Source organism: Mus caroli, unplaced genomic scaffold, assembly GCF_978045245.1.
Source record: "Mus caroli unplaced genomic scaffold, Mus_caroli_1 scaffold_10, whole genome shotgun sequence".
NCBI lineage: Eukaryota > Metazoa > Chordata > Mammalia > Rodentia > Muridae > Mus > Mus caroli.
The window spans coordinates 126,221,830-126,241,024 of NW_028227265.1; the positions used below are offsets into that span (position 1 = coordinate 126,221,830).

At 46.8% G+C, this 19,195-nt stretch overlaps 1 protein-coding gene across 3 annotated transcripts in view; it reads left to right on the forward strand.

Annotated features, from left to right (window-relative positions):
• Positions 1-3,415: 3,415 nt before the first annotated feature.
• Positions 3,416-19,195, forward strand: part of Insr (insulin receptor) — a 148,992-nt gene continuing 133,212 nt past the window's right edge. For all 3 annotated transcript variants that reach the window (XM_021170871.3, XM_021170872.3, XM_021170873.3), the window contains exon 1: positions 3,416-4,022. In XM_021170871.3, coding sequence (XP_021026530.1) covers positions 3,923-4,022 — 100 coding nt within the window. In that variant the 5' untranslated portion in view covers positions 3,416-3,922. The remainder of the gene's footprint in view (positions 4,023-19,195) is intronic.

Below are 19,195 nucleotides of genomic sequence, written 5' to 3' on the forward strand. Positions count from 1 at the left end.
TGGTTCAGCTGGCTGGCCAGAGTTCCAGGGATCTGACTGTTTCTGCCTCTCCAGTGCTGGGGTTATAAGAGTGCCATCACACCCTACACTTCTTTATGAGTTCTAGGGATTGAACTCAGGTCCCAGTGTTTGTTTAGTAAGCACTTCACCTATTGAACCATCTCTTCAGCCCTTTTGCTAATTAGTTTTTTATTCAAGGTCTCAATATGTAGCCAGTGCTGGTCTTGAGTTCACAACCTTCCTGACTTAGCCTCTAGAACATTGAGATCACAGGTGTGTACGTGTAATCACTCCTTGCTGATAGACAATGTTAGAAATTTTGTTTACATCAGACCTTTTACATCAGTCTTCTGGTGGTTTCTTGTTAAAAAACAAACCAAACCAATAACTCAGGAACTGGAGAGACAGCTAAGCAGTTAAGAGCAGTTGCTATTCTTTCAAAGGACCTGAGTTTGGTTTCCTGTCCCACCTAGGGTGGCTCACTCCAGAAGATATAACTCCCTACTACCAAATAAAAATAAGGTTTGGCATGGGGCATACCTTTAATCTCAGTCCCTGGGAGCCAAAGGCAGGTAGATCTCTGTGAGTTCAAGGCCAACCCAGGCTACACAGTGAGACCCTGTCTCAAAATCAAACAATTAAACAATACAAAACAAAACAAACACAAAAGAAAAAGGAAAAGAACAACAACAAAACCCCATCAGGCTTTGAGGAACTGGCTGAGCTGTATAGTATTTGCCTTCCAAGAATGAAAACCTGAATTTAGAGGTTCTTAAAACACAGAAAAAAAAAACTGGGTGCACGTGTGGTGGGTCATGCCAGTAATCCCAGAGTTTGGAAGGCAGAGATGGAAGTTCACTGATGAACTCCAGGATCAGTAAAAACTCTTGTCTCAAAAAATATGGTCTAGAGGGATCTAAGAAGACAGCTGATGTTGACCTGTGGCCCCTACAAGCACAGGCACACTTGTATATGCATATCCACACATGCTACCTTCGCAGATGCACACATTGATGCAGTGCTTCAGCATCTGCACCCTTTTCATTTCCACTCAGATTCTCCTCTTCTCTCTGCAGCTACAGCACCTGAAAACCTCAGGGCCATTGCACAAGCCCTGGATTCCACGACACATTTTCTCCCAGCTTGTCTTGACTGGCATATCTTCCTTCAGATTTCAACTTCAAGTGCTTTCTTTCCTCCATAGACACTTCTGTATCTACCCCCTTCCTTAACTCTTCACACAGGACATACACACGCACTCTACAAGGAAACAGATCATGTTGATTTTGTTTACTGGAAATCCCTCATTACGGGTGGCACGTAGATTCTTCCAGTGAACAAATATATATTAGCCCATAGGTCCATCAATAGATATGGGGGAGGCAGGTTAAAAAGCAATGACAAGCAAGACAATAAATAAGAATTTCAGGGAGGGGTATGTGCTTATGATGGAAGGGATGGGAGAAAGGGAACATAAGAACTGAAGGGGGTTTGCAAACTCTGCTCAGGGTAGGAAGCTCATTGGCGCAGAGACTCAATAAGGAGAAAGAGTGACAGTTGAGGGCAAGGTTGGGGAAAGGCTTTTAGGCAGGAGCACATTTGCATAATGCAAGGACCATGGGCCCGGTGCTAAGGATTGAACCCAGGACCTCATGTGTGCTGGGCAAGTGCTCTACCAAAGAGCCACAGTAGAGCCTAGGCTACTACTTAAAAATACTTTTGAAAAAGCATTTATTTATTTATTTAGTGTGTGTGTGTGTGTGTGTGTGTGTGTGTGTGTGTGTATACAGGCACCTTTTCTGTGGGAGCTCAAGACTGAACTCAGATCTTCAGGTTTAGCAACAAGTGCCTTTACCTGCTGAGCCATATTGTCAGGTCCACTCTTATTTTGTTTTATGTTTTATTTTATTTATTTTTAAAGTCAGGACCTCATGTGTCCCAGGCTAAGCTCCAGTCCTGATCCCCCTGCCTCTACCTTGTGAGTAATGACGTTAAAGACCTGCTTCCCAATGCTTGGCTCTTTGTTTTAGTGCTCTCTCTCTCTCTCTGTTTATGTGTATGTTTGTATGTGTGTGTGTGTGTGTGTGTGTGTGTGTGTGTGTGGTGTGGTGTGGAGTGCTAGGCCAAAGGTTGGCCTTGAGTGTCTTTCTCTATTGCTTGCCACTTTACTTTTATTTTTACCTTTTTAAAAAACAGATATTGTCAAACCCATTGCACAGACCAGCAGCTACAGTCCGGGTCTGAGTGAACATGTGAAGCAAAGGATAGAGGACTCTGTACTGCACATATTCCTAAGGCCCTGACAGGGTTAGCACTTCATGAGGTGGTTGAGCAGGGCTGCTAGTGAATGGCTTTCTTAGACATACAGCCACCTACTGGTACGTGTGTTGAAGACGAGTTATGTCTGCCCTGATCCTATATGAAGTTTCTAACGTGTTTCTAGAAGCCTTGTTATGCTCTTCTAGAGTCATTTCCTTATTGATTTCTGCTGGAATTCAGTGCTGGGTGGAGGGGGCGCAGGCCAGGGAATACAGGCTGCCCGCATTGTAGACACGTGGCTGTGGCCTGGAAGCTGGTGTCTCCAAGCTGCTGGGCGGGAGCTCACTGGGGAGGGAACTTGTTGGGCGCCTACTAGCTTCTAGAGAGAGCCAGGGTTGGGAGAATCTCGTAAGGCATTGGTAGCATAGGCTGTAAAGAAAAACAGAATCAAAGGTAAAGAATTAAAGTGAATTCCCCACGGGAGTCAAAAAGTAGTAAAAAGGAGCAAAGAAAGACAAAGTGTGCTTGGTTGAATCTGGCATCTAGGGGCATATTGGGGTGTTTATGTCCTGGGGTATCTGGCGGCATTTCCAGACTTTAAAATTGTTATTTCGGGGTAATTTGGGGTGTCTAGATCTGGCGGAGATCTAGAGTGTGCTTCAGACCTATAAATTGGAACCTCGGTGCTACTTGTGTTTGCTGCGGTCAGGAGGGGACCTAGAGGCGTCCCTAGGCTTTTAAACTGGAACCTCAGGCCTGTTTAGTGGTTTTCGAGTCAGGCTGGGATCTGGGGACCCCTAGGTTTTAAAATCGGAACCTTGGGACTCTTTGGGGCCGTTCGAGTCAGGTGCGGATATGGGCAGCTCCCGACGTTTGACAGGTGAGTCTTAGAGTTGTTTGCGTGTTTATGTTACACTGGTATCTGAGAACACTTACAAGCTTTTAAATCGTAATCTTTCTAAGCCAGCAGTTCGGGGTGTTGGGATTGGAAGAATCTGAGGTGACCCTCGGGCCTCTGAAGTTGCGGGCTCTACCGGGCAAGGGGGCAAAGGGGCCGAGGAGGCGTGGCGTTGCCAGCTCTGGCCACGCCTCCCTGAGATCTGCTGGCTTTCTCCCCCCTCCCCCCCAGCGGGCCTCACTGGAGCGCACAGTCCCTTCCCTGTCTTAATCCGCGCCACCTTTTCCCTTGGCCCGCGCGGGCCCAGCTGACGGGCTGCGTTGTTTACGGGCTGGAGTCGAGCCCTAGCTCCCGCCGCCGCCACCAGCCCAGGTGCCCTCCAGTGCGCGCGTCCCTCTGTCTCAGACTCCACACAACGCGACCCCCCCAGAGCTGCACGGAGGGCAGAAGCAGGAGACCCGGCCAGGGGACGCACCGCGGTGAGCTCTGGACCCTGGGATTGCGGGCACGGGACCGGGCCTGGGTGACCAGGGACTGTAGTCTGCGGGCCGCGCCACCGTGTTGCTTGCAGCCGAGGCCTCTGTGCTCTTCCCGGGACTGTCCCCAGGGCCCTCTAGACTGGAGAGCTGCGGCCCGTGAGCCACCGGCGTGGAAGAGAAGGACGTGCGGCCCCTAGCGCCTCTCCAGCGACCTTCTCACGGAGTATGTCCCCAGTAGGCCGGCGTGGCGTGCTCTGATCGCCCGGGTCCCAGCACTCTTACTGCTATGGGCTTCGGGAGAGGATGTGAGACGACGGCTGTGCCATTGCTGGTGGCCGTGGCCGCGTTGCTGGTGGGCACAGCCGGCCACCTGTACCCTGGAGAGGGTAAGTCTGGGACAAGGGGCGATCACAGTATGTCGGGGACACTTCTCCCACCGCCCCAGCCAATCTAGAACCCTCACCCTAAGGAGTGAGGGTCGGGGACACCCCTCTCCACCGCCACAGCCAACCTAGGGAACTCTCCCTTTGGGCTGAGTAATGGGGACAACCCTTCCCATTGCTCCATACAACTTGGAGCCCCCCAGGTCCCCACCAAGGACTCAGGGTTACAGACACCCATTTCACCACTCCAGCAATATAGTCCTTTCACTGAGAGTTGTGGACATTTCCCGTTCTTCTTCCACCAACCAAGAGCCCCCTCTCCAAGGACTGAGGGTTGAGGACTCCCGTAGCGTCCTTGTGTCTATGAAGAGTCCCCTCCCTATAGTGATCATCTTTACCCTGGGGAAGGGGAAGAGTGGGTTTGGTGGCCCTGGCCCTGTGTGAAGCCCCGGCTGACCTTGGCCTTTGTTCACTGGTCTTGTGGCTCTGTACCCCGCGTGTGTCCATCTCGGGTCTGAGGAACCTTGCCCCAGTGCCCGCCCAGTCTTCGGGTGTCTGTCCCCAGTGCACCTCTCAACTGTGTCTGTTCTTTTCTCTAAACCCAAATCTGTCCTCTGAGGCTCTTTGAGGTTGCTTTAAGTAAGTATGGTTACTGGGTTGTAACAGATTCAGACGTCTGAGCAGTTTAAACCCAAAGCCAGGGGTATCCTCTTCGATGGAGGACACTTCTTGGAAAATCGACCCCCTGTGGCTGCTATGTTTATAATTCTCTACTTCCAGATGTCTAGAGGCAAAGTCTGCGTACCTTTGGCCCCACAGCAATCATAGTAACAGTAGGAGTAGTTTTCAGGATGGCTATAATTAGAATGATTATGAGTCTCCAGGCTGGTTAGCTCTAGAACCTCCCAGTGTTCCCTGGAGGCCAACATAGTTACATACCCATTTCAGAGAGGGCTAAAATGAGGTTCAGTTAGCATACTTAACCTCATTTGTTCAGAGGCTGGTCTTATAGTTCTGTGCTTGGTTATGGCCAAGGCAGGAAGATAGCGAGTTGTTTGAAGCAAGCCCAGCTATTGAGTGAGTTTGAGGCTAGCCTGGGCTGTGTGGGACACTGTTTAAAAAAACATGCAATGACAAATGTCTTTGAGTTACTGGTTCAGCTTTCTCTGAAAATGGAAATTAATTACAAGAGGGAGGGGGTCAAGGAGAGAAGGAACTGCCACTCTTTTGTGAATGAGGGAGGTGTGTGTGTTGGGAGGAGGGTGCAGGATTATGGAACGGGTTGGGTTGATCTTGTGGAGTGGGTCTGCTAACCTGGTAATGTCTCTGAGGCCCCCAGGATCCGATATACAGAAGGTGCTTAATGAGGAATGGCCATTGGTTTGGTTTGTGCGCGAGTGCACGTGTTCGTGCGTGTGCTTGTGTGTTCGCGTGTGTTAGCAGAGGCCCTAGGTTGACATCCGGTGTTTGTCTCTGTCACTTTCAGCCTTGTGTTTTGAGTCAGGGTCTCTCAATGAACCTTGAATTTGCTGATTTGGCCACACTGCCTAGCCTGTGAGTGCCAGTTCCCCCTCCCCCTTAACCTCTTTTTATCACTAGAGTTATAGATAGATGCATGCTGAAGTGCTGCTGGCTTTTAGGTGGGTGTGGAGGAATCTGAACTCAGGTTTTCATGCTCGGGAAACAAGTGCTTTGACTTACTGAGCCATCCATCTCAGTAAGTAAAAATGGAGCCAGCCCATGGTTTGGGTTCTTATTAGGAAAACCCAAGCTTGTTAACATCTACATTGCTCTCCGAGGCCTTAAGGAAGTAGGGTTATGTGGTATATGCACCTGTGCACTTGGGCGCATAGTGTCGTACCTTGAGCTCTGTTTTTACATTTTTTTGTAATTGATTGCTCTTCCATGTCTGGACTTCCTGAGTCCAGGAGACAGAGCTTCTGGGGGATTTTAAATATACATTCAGTGTTCACAAGGATAGGGCCTGGTGTTTGCTCCTCACCGATGTTAGAACCTGAGCAGTGCTGGGCACATAGTAGGTGCATATAAACATTTGTTCCCTAATGCACACAGAAAGCCAAGACATTGGGGTTTGTGCAGTAAATATACTGGGTGTGTGGCCAGAGTGTAGCCCTCCCCGTGCACACACAAAATCCCTGGGTTTTATCCTTAGACTTACATAAACCATGTGTGGCGTTGTATGCCTGTCAGCAAGCACTCTGAAGGTATAGGCAGGTCTATCAGGAGTTCAAGGTCATCCTGGGCCAAGTTAGTGATTTTGAGGTCAGTCTGAGCTACGGGTGACCCTGCCTCAAACAACAACAAGAATATCAGGAGTCTTTGTTTTCTAGAAAATCCCCATACTTTGTAAATATGATCTCGTGAGTCCTTCCCACACCTCTTCAAAGCCTCTGGCTTTTGCATGGGAAGAAAGGGCAGGACCATAAAGGCAGCTGGCTGGCCACATGGCTAGGACGGCAGTTCCCTGCTGCCTACTGGCTTCCTCTGTTTCCTTAGTTTTGAATTTAATTAATTAATTCGTTAATCTATCTCGAGACCAGGTCCTGTGTGTAGCCTAGGCTGGCCTATGTAGACCAGGTTGTCCTCTTAACTCACAGAGACCTGCCTGCTTCTGCCCCAGAAGTCCTGGGATTAAAGTCACACATCATTATGCCCAGCTTTACTTATTATAAATTGAGTGTACGTGGGGGCAGCACGCATGTGCCACGGTGTGGGGATCAGAGGACAGCTTTCAGGAGTCAGTTCTCTTCTATGGGTTCTGGAGATTGGACTCAGGTCATGAGGCTTGGCAGCAAGTGCTGTTACCCATCTCCCTTGACCTTGTACTGGATTTCTTAATAAACACTTGCTCTTTTGGATTGGAACCTCCCGGTCCCTACTTTGGGGTAATCGTTAACAAAATCCTATCAAATGAATGAGTCGTGGTGCCTCTCAAAGGCTTGGTGTAGGGCAAGAAACTTTCTAGAACACGAGTCTGTAACGTCCACCAACAGGGTATGTTTGCTTGGGAGGGGAGGTGGCGGTGGTGGTGAGGATCTGTGTGATGCTAAGAAAGGAATGGGTGTTTTTTGAGAGATGCATCCCTAAGGGCGGGTTACCCAGTTGTCTTGGTAGCTGGGCTGGGCTAAATGGATAACTCCTCTGTTCCTCTCTTGATCAGCCTGGCTCTGGGCTGAGATAACCCTCTGAGCATTGTGAAGTGAGAGGACAAGGCAGTGTGTAGTGCTGAGAATTGGAACCCTCTGAGCGTTGGGGCATCATCAGTCAGGTTGGCTTTTGGAGGTACGAGTGGCCGCCTTCCATGGCTCATGTGTGTGTGAGTGTAGTGGATATATGTGCTCATGTGGGTGTGTTCATGTGTGTGAGGTCAGAGGTCAATACTAGATGCCTTCCTAAGTTGCTTTCAACCTTTCCTTTTTATAAAATTACTCTCTAATTAAAAAAAAAATTTAATTTTGCAGATGTATGCATGTTTTGGGCACATGTGTGTATGTGTGTGCTCATATGTGTCAGGGCGTGTGTGCAGAGGTCAGAGGTCAACCTTGTGGAGCCAGTTCTCCTCATCCATCTTTAAGTGTGTCCCAGGGGTCAGACTCAGGTCCTCAGGCTTGAGTGGCAAGCGCTTTCACCTACTGAGCCATCTTGCCAGATCCCAAGCTTGTCTTCTTAACTTCACTGCTTGGGGTCGGCTCATTCTGGGTTGTAGCGGCTGTTGTAGCTCCACTAAGGTGTTTAGTGGGCACCCTTGGTCTCTGCTAGCTTGTTGCCAGTAGCATCTTGATGCGTTTAAGTTGCAACAATGAAAAATAGCTTCAATCATTACAGATACTGTCTCAGACACTTGCCTGCAGATGCCTTGCTTCCCCCCCTCCTCGTTCTAGAATCTTCCATCTCCTTGCAGCTCTTCTCTCTTTAAATACCTCATATACCCTAAACTCCATTAGTCACTTCTGACCTCTGATTGTCCTGTGTTCTTTCAGGGACATACTCTCACACTCTTGCTGTCTTGTCTGTTGGTTGCTATAACACAACCCCTCACCTCCCAGTCCCATCTCCTGCCAGTCTGGCCTCAGGGACCACCTTGGGTTTGTTTTCCTGGGTTCTCCAGCAGGGGTACCCTTGTTCTTTTCCTGTGTGTGGTGTGTAGGCTGCCCTTCACCTCTCTCCTGACCCACTGTGGCAGGTCTAGCTAGTCCAAGTCTTTCTTCTACAAAAGAGATCAGTAAACTGGGGAACCTGTGCTAAATTCACTGTAAAGTTTTATTGGCACAGGGCCACACACCTTTGCATACTCCTTTCTGACTACTTTCATGCCCAGATCTTAGGGAGTTAAGCAACAACAACAACAACAACGACAACAGTGACAACATGTACACGTCAGCCTTTCACCAAGACTTTTCTGGATTATGGCTTTTTTGGGGGGTGGTATTTGGCTTCAGATCTAGGAACTTGAACATGGCAGATAAGTGCTGAGCCACTGAACGTCCTTCTTCCTCCATCTCCTTCCTTCTTTCTCCCTTCATCTCTTCTTTTTTCCCCCTTCTTCCTTATCTTTCTTCCTTTTTATTTCTAACTTCCTTTCCACTCCTCCCAACCATCTTCTTCTTCTCCTCCCCTTCCCCCTCTTCCTCTAACATATTTCCTTATTTTCTTTTTCATTTTGGAGACAGGCTCATACATAGCCTAGGTTAGCCTCAAATTTCTTACGTAACTGAGAAGAATGTTGAACTCTCAGGCCTCTTGCTTCTGTGTGCTTGGATGACAGGGGTGAGCCCGGTATACATCATCTGGTAGATGCAGAACTGGGCATGGAACCCAGGGCTTTGCTTTGCTGGGCAAGCTCTAGAAAAACTGAGCCACATCTCCAGCTTTCTATGTAATAAACATAACTAGCCTTTATCTGTCCTTCATCTGTCTATTCATAACTCAAAGAGAACTCAAAGTCCTGTAGTCATTTAAAATAATATTGCTTTGGAGACTGGGAATGTGGCTCAGTTGGTAAGGTAAGTGCCTAATGTGCAGAAAGCCTTGGATTCTGTCCATCGTGCTGCTTAAATGAGGTGTGGTGTGTCCCCCGCTAACAATACTTGGTAGGTGTAGACTGAAAGATCAGGAATTGAAGCTTATCCTCAGCTACATAGGAAGTCAAGGCCAGCCTGGGCTTTAGGAGGGAGAACCTGTCTCAAAACAAAGAGTCTGGAGACATTAACTCCAGTCCCAGCTTAAGAGCACTGGTTGCTCTTCTAGAGGCCCTCAGTTTGATTTCCAGCACCCAAGTCAGGAGGCTCCTAAGTGTCTGTAACTCCAGCTCCAGGAGTCCCTGAAGAAATGCACACATACCCAGACAGACAGACAGACAGACAGACACACTTAAAACAACAACTGGGTGTCATATTGCATGCCTTTAACTCCAGCACTCAGGAGGCAGAGGCAGATCTCTGTGAGTTTAAGGATAGCCTGGTGTACATAGTGAGTTCCAGGTCAGCCAGAGCTTATATAGTGAAATCTAGTCTAACAACACACAAGCAAGCAACCCAGATCCAAAACACCCAACTCTCCCAAAACATCAAACAAACAAAAAACAACCTCAACAAAACAAGACTTAAAAATAAATACATGTTATTTTATGAAAATTACTGTTGCCTGTTGAAGATTTTATGTGAGCTGAAGTGCTGTCTCCTTCTGAGCCTCACCTCTTCCTCTGGATAGAGCCCATTTGTGCACAGCTGTACACTTCTCCAAACATCTGCCTGTTCCCTCTCAATCCTTGGATCCCCTAATTCCATCCTGGCTAAGGAAAGGGTAGAAGGAAAATGACTTTTCTTTCTCTACAAGATTTTGTTTCCCCCCTCCCCTTCTGCCTAGTTAGTTCATGCTGACTGCAAGACTTGCTTTCTATATGTATTTACCTATTCTTTTGGTTTTTATTATCTATCTATCTATCATCTGTCTGTCTGTCTGTCTGTCTGTTGTCTATAAATTTTTTTGAAACAGTGTTTCGCTGTGTAGTGCTGGCTATCCTGGAACTCACTTTGTCGACCAAAGATCTCAAACTCAGAGATCTGGCTGCCTCTGCCTCCCCAGTGCTGGAATTAAAGCCACCACACTCAGCTTATTCTTTAATTTTTTAAAGATTTTGTTTTTAATTATTTGTCTGTGTCAGTGTGGGTTTGTGCATGTGAGTGCAGTGTCTGTGGAGACCAGATGAGTGTGTAAGATCCACCTGGAACTGGAGTTCCAAAGCATTGTGAGTTGCCCAGCATGGGTCTGGAACTGAACCCTGGTTGTCTGCAAGAACAATATGAACTGCTGGGCAGTGGTAGCACATGCCTTAGGAGGCGGAGGCGGGGGCGGGGGCAGGGGCAGGGGCAGGGGCAGGGGCAGGGGCAGGGGCAGGGGCAGGGGCAGGTGAATTTCTGAGTTCGAGGCCAGCCTGGTCTACAGAGTGAGTTCCAGGACAGCCAGGGCTACATAGAGAAACCCTGTTTCAAAAAAGCCAAACAAACAAACAAACAAAAAACAATATGAACTATTAACCACTGAACCATCCAGTCCCATTTTTGATTTTAAGCCATGTGTATAGATGTGTGTATTCTAACACTCAGACTCAGAACAGTTTCATCAATGGCTATACTCTCTGTTACCACCTCTTTACCATTTTTTAAATTTTTAATTAACTCATTAATTAAAACATTTCTTAGGGCAGGATTTTACTGTGTAGCTGAGGCTGGCCTGGAACTGCCAATGTGTAGCCCAGGTTGGCCTGGATCTTGTGGTGATCATCCTGCCTCTGCCTCCAGAGTGCCAGGATTACACGTCTGTGCCACCATCCCAGCTTCCACCACTCTGATGCCATAATTCCATCCCTATAATCTATAATCTATAGATTATATACTATAATATAATCTCTGTTTCCAGAGCGAAAGAAAAAGTCCTGTTATTAGATGAATAAATTCTTAAGACTGAAAGTTTTGGTCCTTTTATCCCCAGGCCCTAGTATTTATAAAGTTGCTTGCTCGCTGAAATTTATTTGGAACCCCTAGATTAATTCCTGTGATACACTTATGGTTATTCGAGGACACTCAAAACTAAAAAAAATTGGAGCTTTGAATTTGCAGGCCAGCAAGGTAACACTCTACGTTCTGCAACACAAAGCTGGCCCATGCATGCCATGTTCATGACTGGGGTTCAGTGCATGCGGATATTTTGTTATTGTATTTTCTTTTTGTTTGTTTCTTGTTTTCCCTTTGAGGCAGTAACTCAGTAGTTCAGGCTGATATAAGATTCAGTGTGCAGCTAAGGATGGTCTTGATCTCCTGATCCCCATGCCTCCACCTTCTGAGTGCTGGGATTATAGACGCGCACTCCCACACCTGGTTTATGCTGGGGATGGAATCCGGGCTTTGTGCATGCATGGTAGGCCAGTCCTTTATCCACTGAGCTACAGCTAGAGCCGACAACTGTCTAGGCTTCCTGTCTGCTCATTTTTGTGTCTTTTGTTGGGGATCTGGCTATTAAAATGACCCCCTGAAGGCACACAGGCTGTACCTCAGAGAGTCTGTGTACTCAGAGATACTTGGCAATCATTTGTGTTCACCGTTGCACTGTGCAGGATAGCCAAGCACTAGGAACAGCCTAGATGTTTATTGGCAGATGAATGGACAAAGAAAACATAGTTTATAAAATGGAATTTTATGCAGCCATTAAGAAAAATGTAATCATGGCATTTTAAAGAAAATGAATGTAACTAGAGATCATTATGTTAAGAGAAATAATCCAGATCCAGAAAGACAAAAACCCACCTACACCATGTTCTCTTTCATATATGGGATATAGGTTAAAAAGTATATGTGGTATGTGTCTGTGTCTGGTGTGTGTGTGTGTGTCTGTGTGTCTGTGTATCTCTGTGTGTGTATGGTTGTGTGTGTGTGTGTCTGTGTATGGTGTCTGTGTATCTGTGTGTCTATGTATGCTGTGTGTGGGTGTATAGTGTGGTATGTGTGCCAATGTGTGTGGTATGTATGTTTACATAGGAGATTGTGAGAGGGGAGGAAGAGATCTTAAGGGAGGTGGGAAATCAGTTGATGGAATGCCTGTGATAACAGAGTCAGAGGTGAGCTGGGGCTGTGCTCAGTGGGTAGAGTGCTTGCCTAGTAAGTGTGAAAGTTTCCATCCTCAGCACCACATAAACAAGACCCATAGCTGCTGTCCTATCACTCAGGGGATGAAGGCAGGAGGATCAGAAGGATCTGTTGTCCTTGGCTATGTCGTGAGTTTTAGGCCAGTATGGGCTACATGAGACCTTATCTCAAAAGTAAATAAATACGTGATTGTGAGCAGACACTCCTGAGGCACCCAGCCCATTATCAGGTAATTTAGGGTGTTCCATGGGACAGAACTAATATAAACAATTGGTTGTAGGTGTTCCTCATTATTGGGGTGTGACAGTTTTGAGTTTCAATTTCCCGTCTAGAGTACTTTGGAATATAAACGATTGTTTTTGCTAATATTTTCATCCTTGGTTATACTTTCTGGGAAGTTGAATGTGACTAGGGACACCCCTGGCTTGAGTGCCAGTGAACAGGTTGGAGTCTGTTGCGGGAAATATTAAAAAATGAACCTGCCAGCTCTTCACAGGATTAGGACACCCTTCTGCGCCCCTGCTATCCCACTAACTCTCTGGCCACGCTGGACCACAGGGCTCCCGCTGGGCCATGTCTCCGGCACGGGGTGGTGGTGGTGTTGGTAATGGTGGCGGTGGCGGGGGCCCTGGAATTTCTCTCGCTACCACGCACCCCACTGTCAGCTATCACTTCGCAATACCCAGTACCCTGGTAGAATCAGGACTCTTAATGCTTAATTAACCAATCAGATTTATGTATCAATTACATCACAATTCACAAGATGCCAATACAATAATTTCAGAGCCAACTGATAATGATAAAAGCTTTATCCTAATATTTCTAATTTTGTGAAATCATAGCTACTTGTGGCTGGAAAACGCCAAGCAGGTACATGTCTGCAGCCTACTCCTCCTCCTCCTCCTCTGAGAGGCTTTCTGTCTCTGTCACTCTTAGCTCCGCCTCCTTTTCCCCTGTCCAATCACAGGCCTCCCACTGCCCTAATGTAGTTGGACAAGGAAAATCCTGCAGCAGGAACCAGGGAGTACTTCACTGTCTGGAGTTTAACAAACTAATTAAAAAAAAATTTTTTTTAAAAAAACATTTATTTATTTTGTGTGTATGGGTGCTTGTGGAAATCAGAAGACAACCTGCAGGAGTTGGCTCTTTCCTTCCACCATGGCGGCCAGGCGGCTAGCATCCGTACATATTCCCTGAGCCACCTCGCCAGCCCACAATTTTAACAGTTTAGAAACCGGTTCTGTTTCTTCCGGGGGGCAGGAAGGGGGATTTTTCTGGTCTGCCTGCTGAAGGGCACAGGTTGTTTCTTTGCAGTATGTAGTATGTGTATGTGTGCTCAGTAAGGTACACAAAGTGACGTGGTCAAATGCTGAACTCGCATAGTTCAGAACCCAAATCCACAAATACAGAGAGTTTTGGTTGCAAGCTTTTCCAAGTTGGGGAGACGGCTGTGAGTAAGATAATTAACTATGCAATCCTGAGGACATCTGAAGATTCTCAACATCCATGTAAAACAAAACAAAAGGAAAAACCAAACAGAAGTGGATATGTGCACCTGCATCCCCAGCACTGGAGGATGGAGACGACTGGAGGATGGATTGGTTTCCTAGAGATACTCTGAGTATATGTAAGCTGCACATCTCTTTACTTACCACACACACAAGTGATGCTGGCATACATAGCCTGCTCATCTCACTGATAACATCTTAGGGATCCTTCTGTGTCATCGAGGTGAGCCCCCTGGCATCATTTTATACTATTCTATCACATCTGGGGCTCACAGAGAGATCTTTTCTTGGTGTGTCATTCCCCTCACCACATGTTCTGAAAGGTGTGGAGGACCAGCTACAAGTGGTTGAACACAACCTCAAACTTCTCTTTCCTAACCCGTGAAACATGTAGTTTGAAAGGCAATATCTATTTCTCTTTAAATTTTTAAAATTACATTCATTTATGCAGTATGCATTTGTGCTCAGTAAGGTACACAGGTGGGGGTCAGAAGACAACTCGTGTGTGTGTGTGTGTGGTTGGTTCTCTCCTTCCATGATCCTGGGTGTTGACTTTAGGATGTCAGGCACAATGAGACATTGAGCTATTTCGTTGTCTTAGGAGAAAGCAGCTTCAATAATAAAAAGAACTCGGAAACCAGGGTCCTGGAATAGGGGACCAGGGATGGTTTTAAATACATCTGTGACTAAGGAACAGGCATTGCTGATGGTTGAAACAGACACACTCAAATTCTGACCATAAGAAAACATTTTCAGAACCTGCTGGACCTTGTCTTCCTTGCTCTTCCCAGCACGTTTCCTCTTCTGTGGTCACTGTGAGAGAAAACCACAGAAGAAGAAATTTCCAAGAGGGCTCTGGTAGCTTTTTTTCCTCCTTTTAGAATTTCCAGGCTTCTAGAAACCAGGAATCAGTCCTTTCCAATGAGACACTCTGTTTTGAGGGCTGGGTTGATGGTGGATGAGAGCTCCCTGTGAAGCCAGAAGAGTTTCAATTCAATCTCCAGCATCTGTGGGCATGACAGAGCCTAATGGGCCCTACGAGCTCACGATGAAGCTAGTGAGCCTCAGATTAATCGGAGACCCTGTCTCAAGGCAATATGGTGCAGAGTGATGGAGGAAGGCACCTGACGTCCCACTCACACATTTTCTTGTTTGGCTTCGTCCAACACGGCAGCCCGGATCCACAATTTTGAGGTTCTTGAAACTGGCCAGGGGAAGAGTTTTTAGATTACATTTTGTAATTACTTTCAACACTTACTTACTTTTGTATGGATGCATATGGGCTTGTGCAGAAGCCAGAGGATGGCTTGGAGGCATCAGCTCTTCTTTTACCATGTGGGCTCTGGGAATGGAATGCTGGTTGTCAGACATGGCAGCAATTGCCTTTACCCACTGAGCCATCGTTTTGGCTCTTAACTAAAAAGACTCACTAAGGAAAAAAAAAAGAAATTATATATGTCAGGTTCAAAGGAAACTCCATCTCCCCAAATTTTGGTTGGTTAGACAAAAGTCAGCATTTCTCAGGAACGTCAGAAGCCAAGCTCCCCTCTACTAAAAGGAGCCATTTCCCTTTATCACCGGCAGAAGGGACAGATGACTTATCTGTGGTGCCTATCAGCATGTCAGAAGTACATGGTGGCCTCCAGGCTCCCACGGTGCCAATGTATGTTGGTCTTCTCACCTCCTTCCCCACCCTGAATTTCTCCCGTACACGAGCTTTCCTCCTCCAGCTATTCCTTACAACCTATGTTCTCTCTTGGTCTTCTCCTGTGCCCACATTCTCTGTCTTCCTCTCACACTCTTCTCTGTGCCTCCTCTCTCTGCTTTGCTTCTGCTTCCTTCAGGGTCAGGGTCAGGGCCAGGGCCAGGGCCAGGGCCAGGGCCAGGGCCAGGGCCAGGGCCAGGGCCAGGGCCAGGGCCAGGGCCAGGGCCAGGGCCAGGGCCAGGGCCAGGGCCAGGGCCAGGGCCAGGGCCAGGGCCAGGGCCAGGGCCAGGGCCAGGGCCAGGGCCAGGGCCAGGGCCAGGGCCAGGGCCAGGGCTAGGGCCAGGGCCAGGGCCAGGGCCAGTCTGTTGGCCATGTTCAGTCAACTGCTTTCTCTCCCTGCTTTGGATTCTTCCAGATACCCCTGGCTGTTCTCTATCTACAATAAAAACCTTTCTCTGAAACATGTTGGGGCTGTCTGTCTATACAGTGTGTTTGTGTGTGGGTATGTGACTGAGTGCGGGTGCCCTTGGAGGCCAGAGGTGTTAGATTCCCCACTGGAGCTAAGTTGTAGATGGTTCTGAGCCAGTGCTGGGTACAGAAGACCAGTACAGTTGGGATGAGGTTAAAGCTGTATTGATTAGGTTTGACAGCCCAGTGAACCCTGTGACCTGCCTGTCTCTGTCTTCCCAGTGCTGGGCCACAGGCATGTGCTGCCATGCCTAGCTTTTTCCGTATGGGGTACTCCTTCCTGTGCTGTGAACACGTTACCCATGGAGCCATTTCACTAGTCCCTAGGTGTGTGTTTATTTGCTTATTTATTTTTGTCACTGGTTCTCATGTAGTTCAGTCTTGTCTTGATCTCTCTATGTAGCAGGAACCTCTGGGCGCTTGAACCCCTGCCCCTCCTGCCTCCCATTTCCTGAGTGCTGGGATGAGCTGCATGTACCATGATACCCAGTTGGTGTGGTGCAGAGGATGCCACCCAAGACATCTCTGTATGCTAGAATCAGGAGTTTAAGGTCATCTTTGACTTTGTAGAACGTTTGAGGCCAGCCTGGGTTTCATGAGACTATCTCGGTAGCATTATCTATTGACAACAGAAACAGAAACAGAAGAAAGAAAGAAAGAAAGAAAGAAAGAAAGAAAGAAAGAAAGAAAGAAAGGAAGAAAGAAAGAAAGAAAGAAAGGAAGGAAGAAAGAGAGAAAAGAACAAAAGAAAGAAAGAGAAAGAAAGAGAGAGAAAGAAAACTTCATCAGGATGTGACAGCATAACTGTGATCCTAGCTCTGAGAAGGCTGAGCTAGGAGGATGTGGGTTCAAGGCTAGCCTGGACTACAGAACAAGACCTAGTCTCAAAGGATTGAAACACAAAGGAAAACAACATCAACAAAACAACCAAGGGGTAGAGAGGTGGGCATAAGCAAGTGATGGGCCAAAGGCTGGGGGAATTTTAGCTGCTGAGAGGACCTTTCCACTTGCTGCTTTGGGCACCTCCTTGTAAATTAGATACTCCTTGCTTAGATTTGATTTATTTTGTTTTATGTATATGAGTATTTTGCCTGCATGTATGTCTGTACATCAGGTGTGTGCCTAGTGCCTGTGGAGGTCAGAGGATGATGTTGGATCTTCTGGGGCTGGAGATACAAGTGTTTGTGAGGTGCCATGTGGGTGCTGAGATTCAAACCAAGTCCTGTCTGCAAGAACAGCCAGTGCTCTCAACTGCTGAGCCATCTCTGCAAGCCCCTTATTTAAATCTTGAAGTATCCCTCATTCCTGCCCACAGGGGTGGGGCTGGGGCAAAGCTGCTGGAAGTCCTATGAGAATTTCTGGTGCCAGGTCCATCTTCTGGGTATTTTTTCCCTGTTCCAGCAGTAAATTGTTCTATTGTTTTCAACTAGCAGGAGACATCAGGCTTTAATGAGTTAAGAGTTAGATTCACTTGGAGATTAGAAAAGCAAAGTGCTTCTTTATTGCCCCTGCAATTAGATCCTTTTAATCTTTATTTATAGTAGTTTAAGTGAGAGAGTTTACATGCTATATGGCTCTTCCAGCTCAAGTACAGAATTCAGTCGTTTGGAGTGTATTCGTGGGATTGGGCAACAGTCACTACATTCAGTGTTAGAACATTTTTCTTATCCTTCAAAGAAGTACTGGCCCCTTCAGCCCCCCTCCTTGGCTTCCAGCAACCACTAGTGTACGTCCTGATTCTCTGGGATTTGCCTCTTATGGACACTTTAAATAACACTTTCCCACACACTTTGTGGGAAGAATGTATTATATTTTTCAAGGTTCATTTGCATGGTAGTGCCCATCAGAACTTTACTTAGGCCACAGACATGAGTTCCTTGATGGCATTTGAGTGGTATCCAGTCTTTGGCTAGCAAGGAAAATTGTCATGGACAATTGGATGCAAGTTCTTTGTGTACTTGCATGCATGCACATGGACCCTTAAGGTCACTTTTTCCTTTCTAAATACTTTTTTTTTCCACTATATTTTGATTATGATTTTTCCTTTCTCCCAATTCCTACCAGATCTTTTATACCTCCAATGTACCCAACTTTATCTCTCTCTCTCTCTCTCTCTCTCTCTCTCTCTCTCTCTCAAACAAACAAACAACCAAATAACAGACCAAATCAAACCAAACCAGAAATCAATGCCCTCAAAATCTACAAAAACACAAAAAATGAAAATCAAAATAGAAAAACTAAAGACCAGTAAGACAAGAAAAAAAAAAAAGGTCTACAAAATATCATTGAGATTATTTTATGTTGGCCAACTCCTGCTCTTGGGCGTGGGGTCTACCCTGAAGTGTGGTTTATATACCCAGTGAGAATCCACTGAAGATACTTTTCCCTTTGCCACTGGGTATTAATTGCTGATAGCTTCCTGGTTAGAGGTGGGAGCCCATGTGCATTGCCCTCTCTTAGTGGTGGGATCCAGCCTGAGTTGACCCTGTGTAGGCCCTGAGCATACTGCTACAGTCTCTGTGAGTTGACCTGTGCATCAATCCTGTTATGTCTGGAAGACATTGTTTTCTTGGAGTCATCCATCTGCTCTGGCTCCTATGGTCTTTTTGCTCTCTCTTCTGCTTAGTTTCTTGATCCCCAAGGGGAGGTGTTCAACATTTCATTTAAGACAGCGTGTTGAAGTTCTCTTATCCTCTGCACACTGTCTAGCTGCTGGTCTCTGTTAGTTCCCATCTACTGCAGGAGGAAGAGTCTCTGAGGATGGCCGAGTGAGACACAGAACTGTGGTATAGCAGTATGTCATTAGCAGCCATTTAATTATTATGTTCTTTAAGCAGAGTTATTGCACTAGGTTTCCCATAGACTCATAACCTATCTGTCTCAGTTTCTTGGCCGTTTTAGCCTCTTCAGGTATAGATTCCATTTTATGGAGGAAGCCTGAATTCTGCTCAGAAAATGACATTTGTGCCGCTATTACACCAATATACCAGGTGCTGTCCACCCAGAGCTCACTGTTTAGGGTAGGTTGGCTTGTCTGTGGACTTCCAGGATTTTTCTGTTTCTGCATCTCCAGCACTTGAATTGTAAGTGTATGCATCTGTTCCTGCCTTTTCTTCTTTCTTTTCTTTTTTTTTTTTTTTAATGTGGGTTTTAAGGATGGAACACAGGATCTTCATGTTTGTGCAGCAAGGACTTTCCCACCTGAGCTCTTTCTTCCTTCCATTCTTCCTTCCCTCCCTCCCTCCCTCCCTCCCTCCCTCCCTCCCTCCCTCCCTCCCTCCCTCCCTCCTCCCTTCCTTCCTTCCTTCCTTCCTTCCTTCCTTCCTTCCTTCC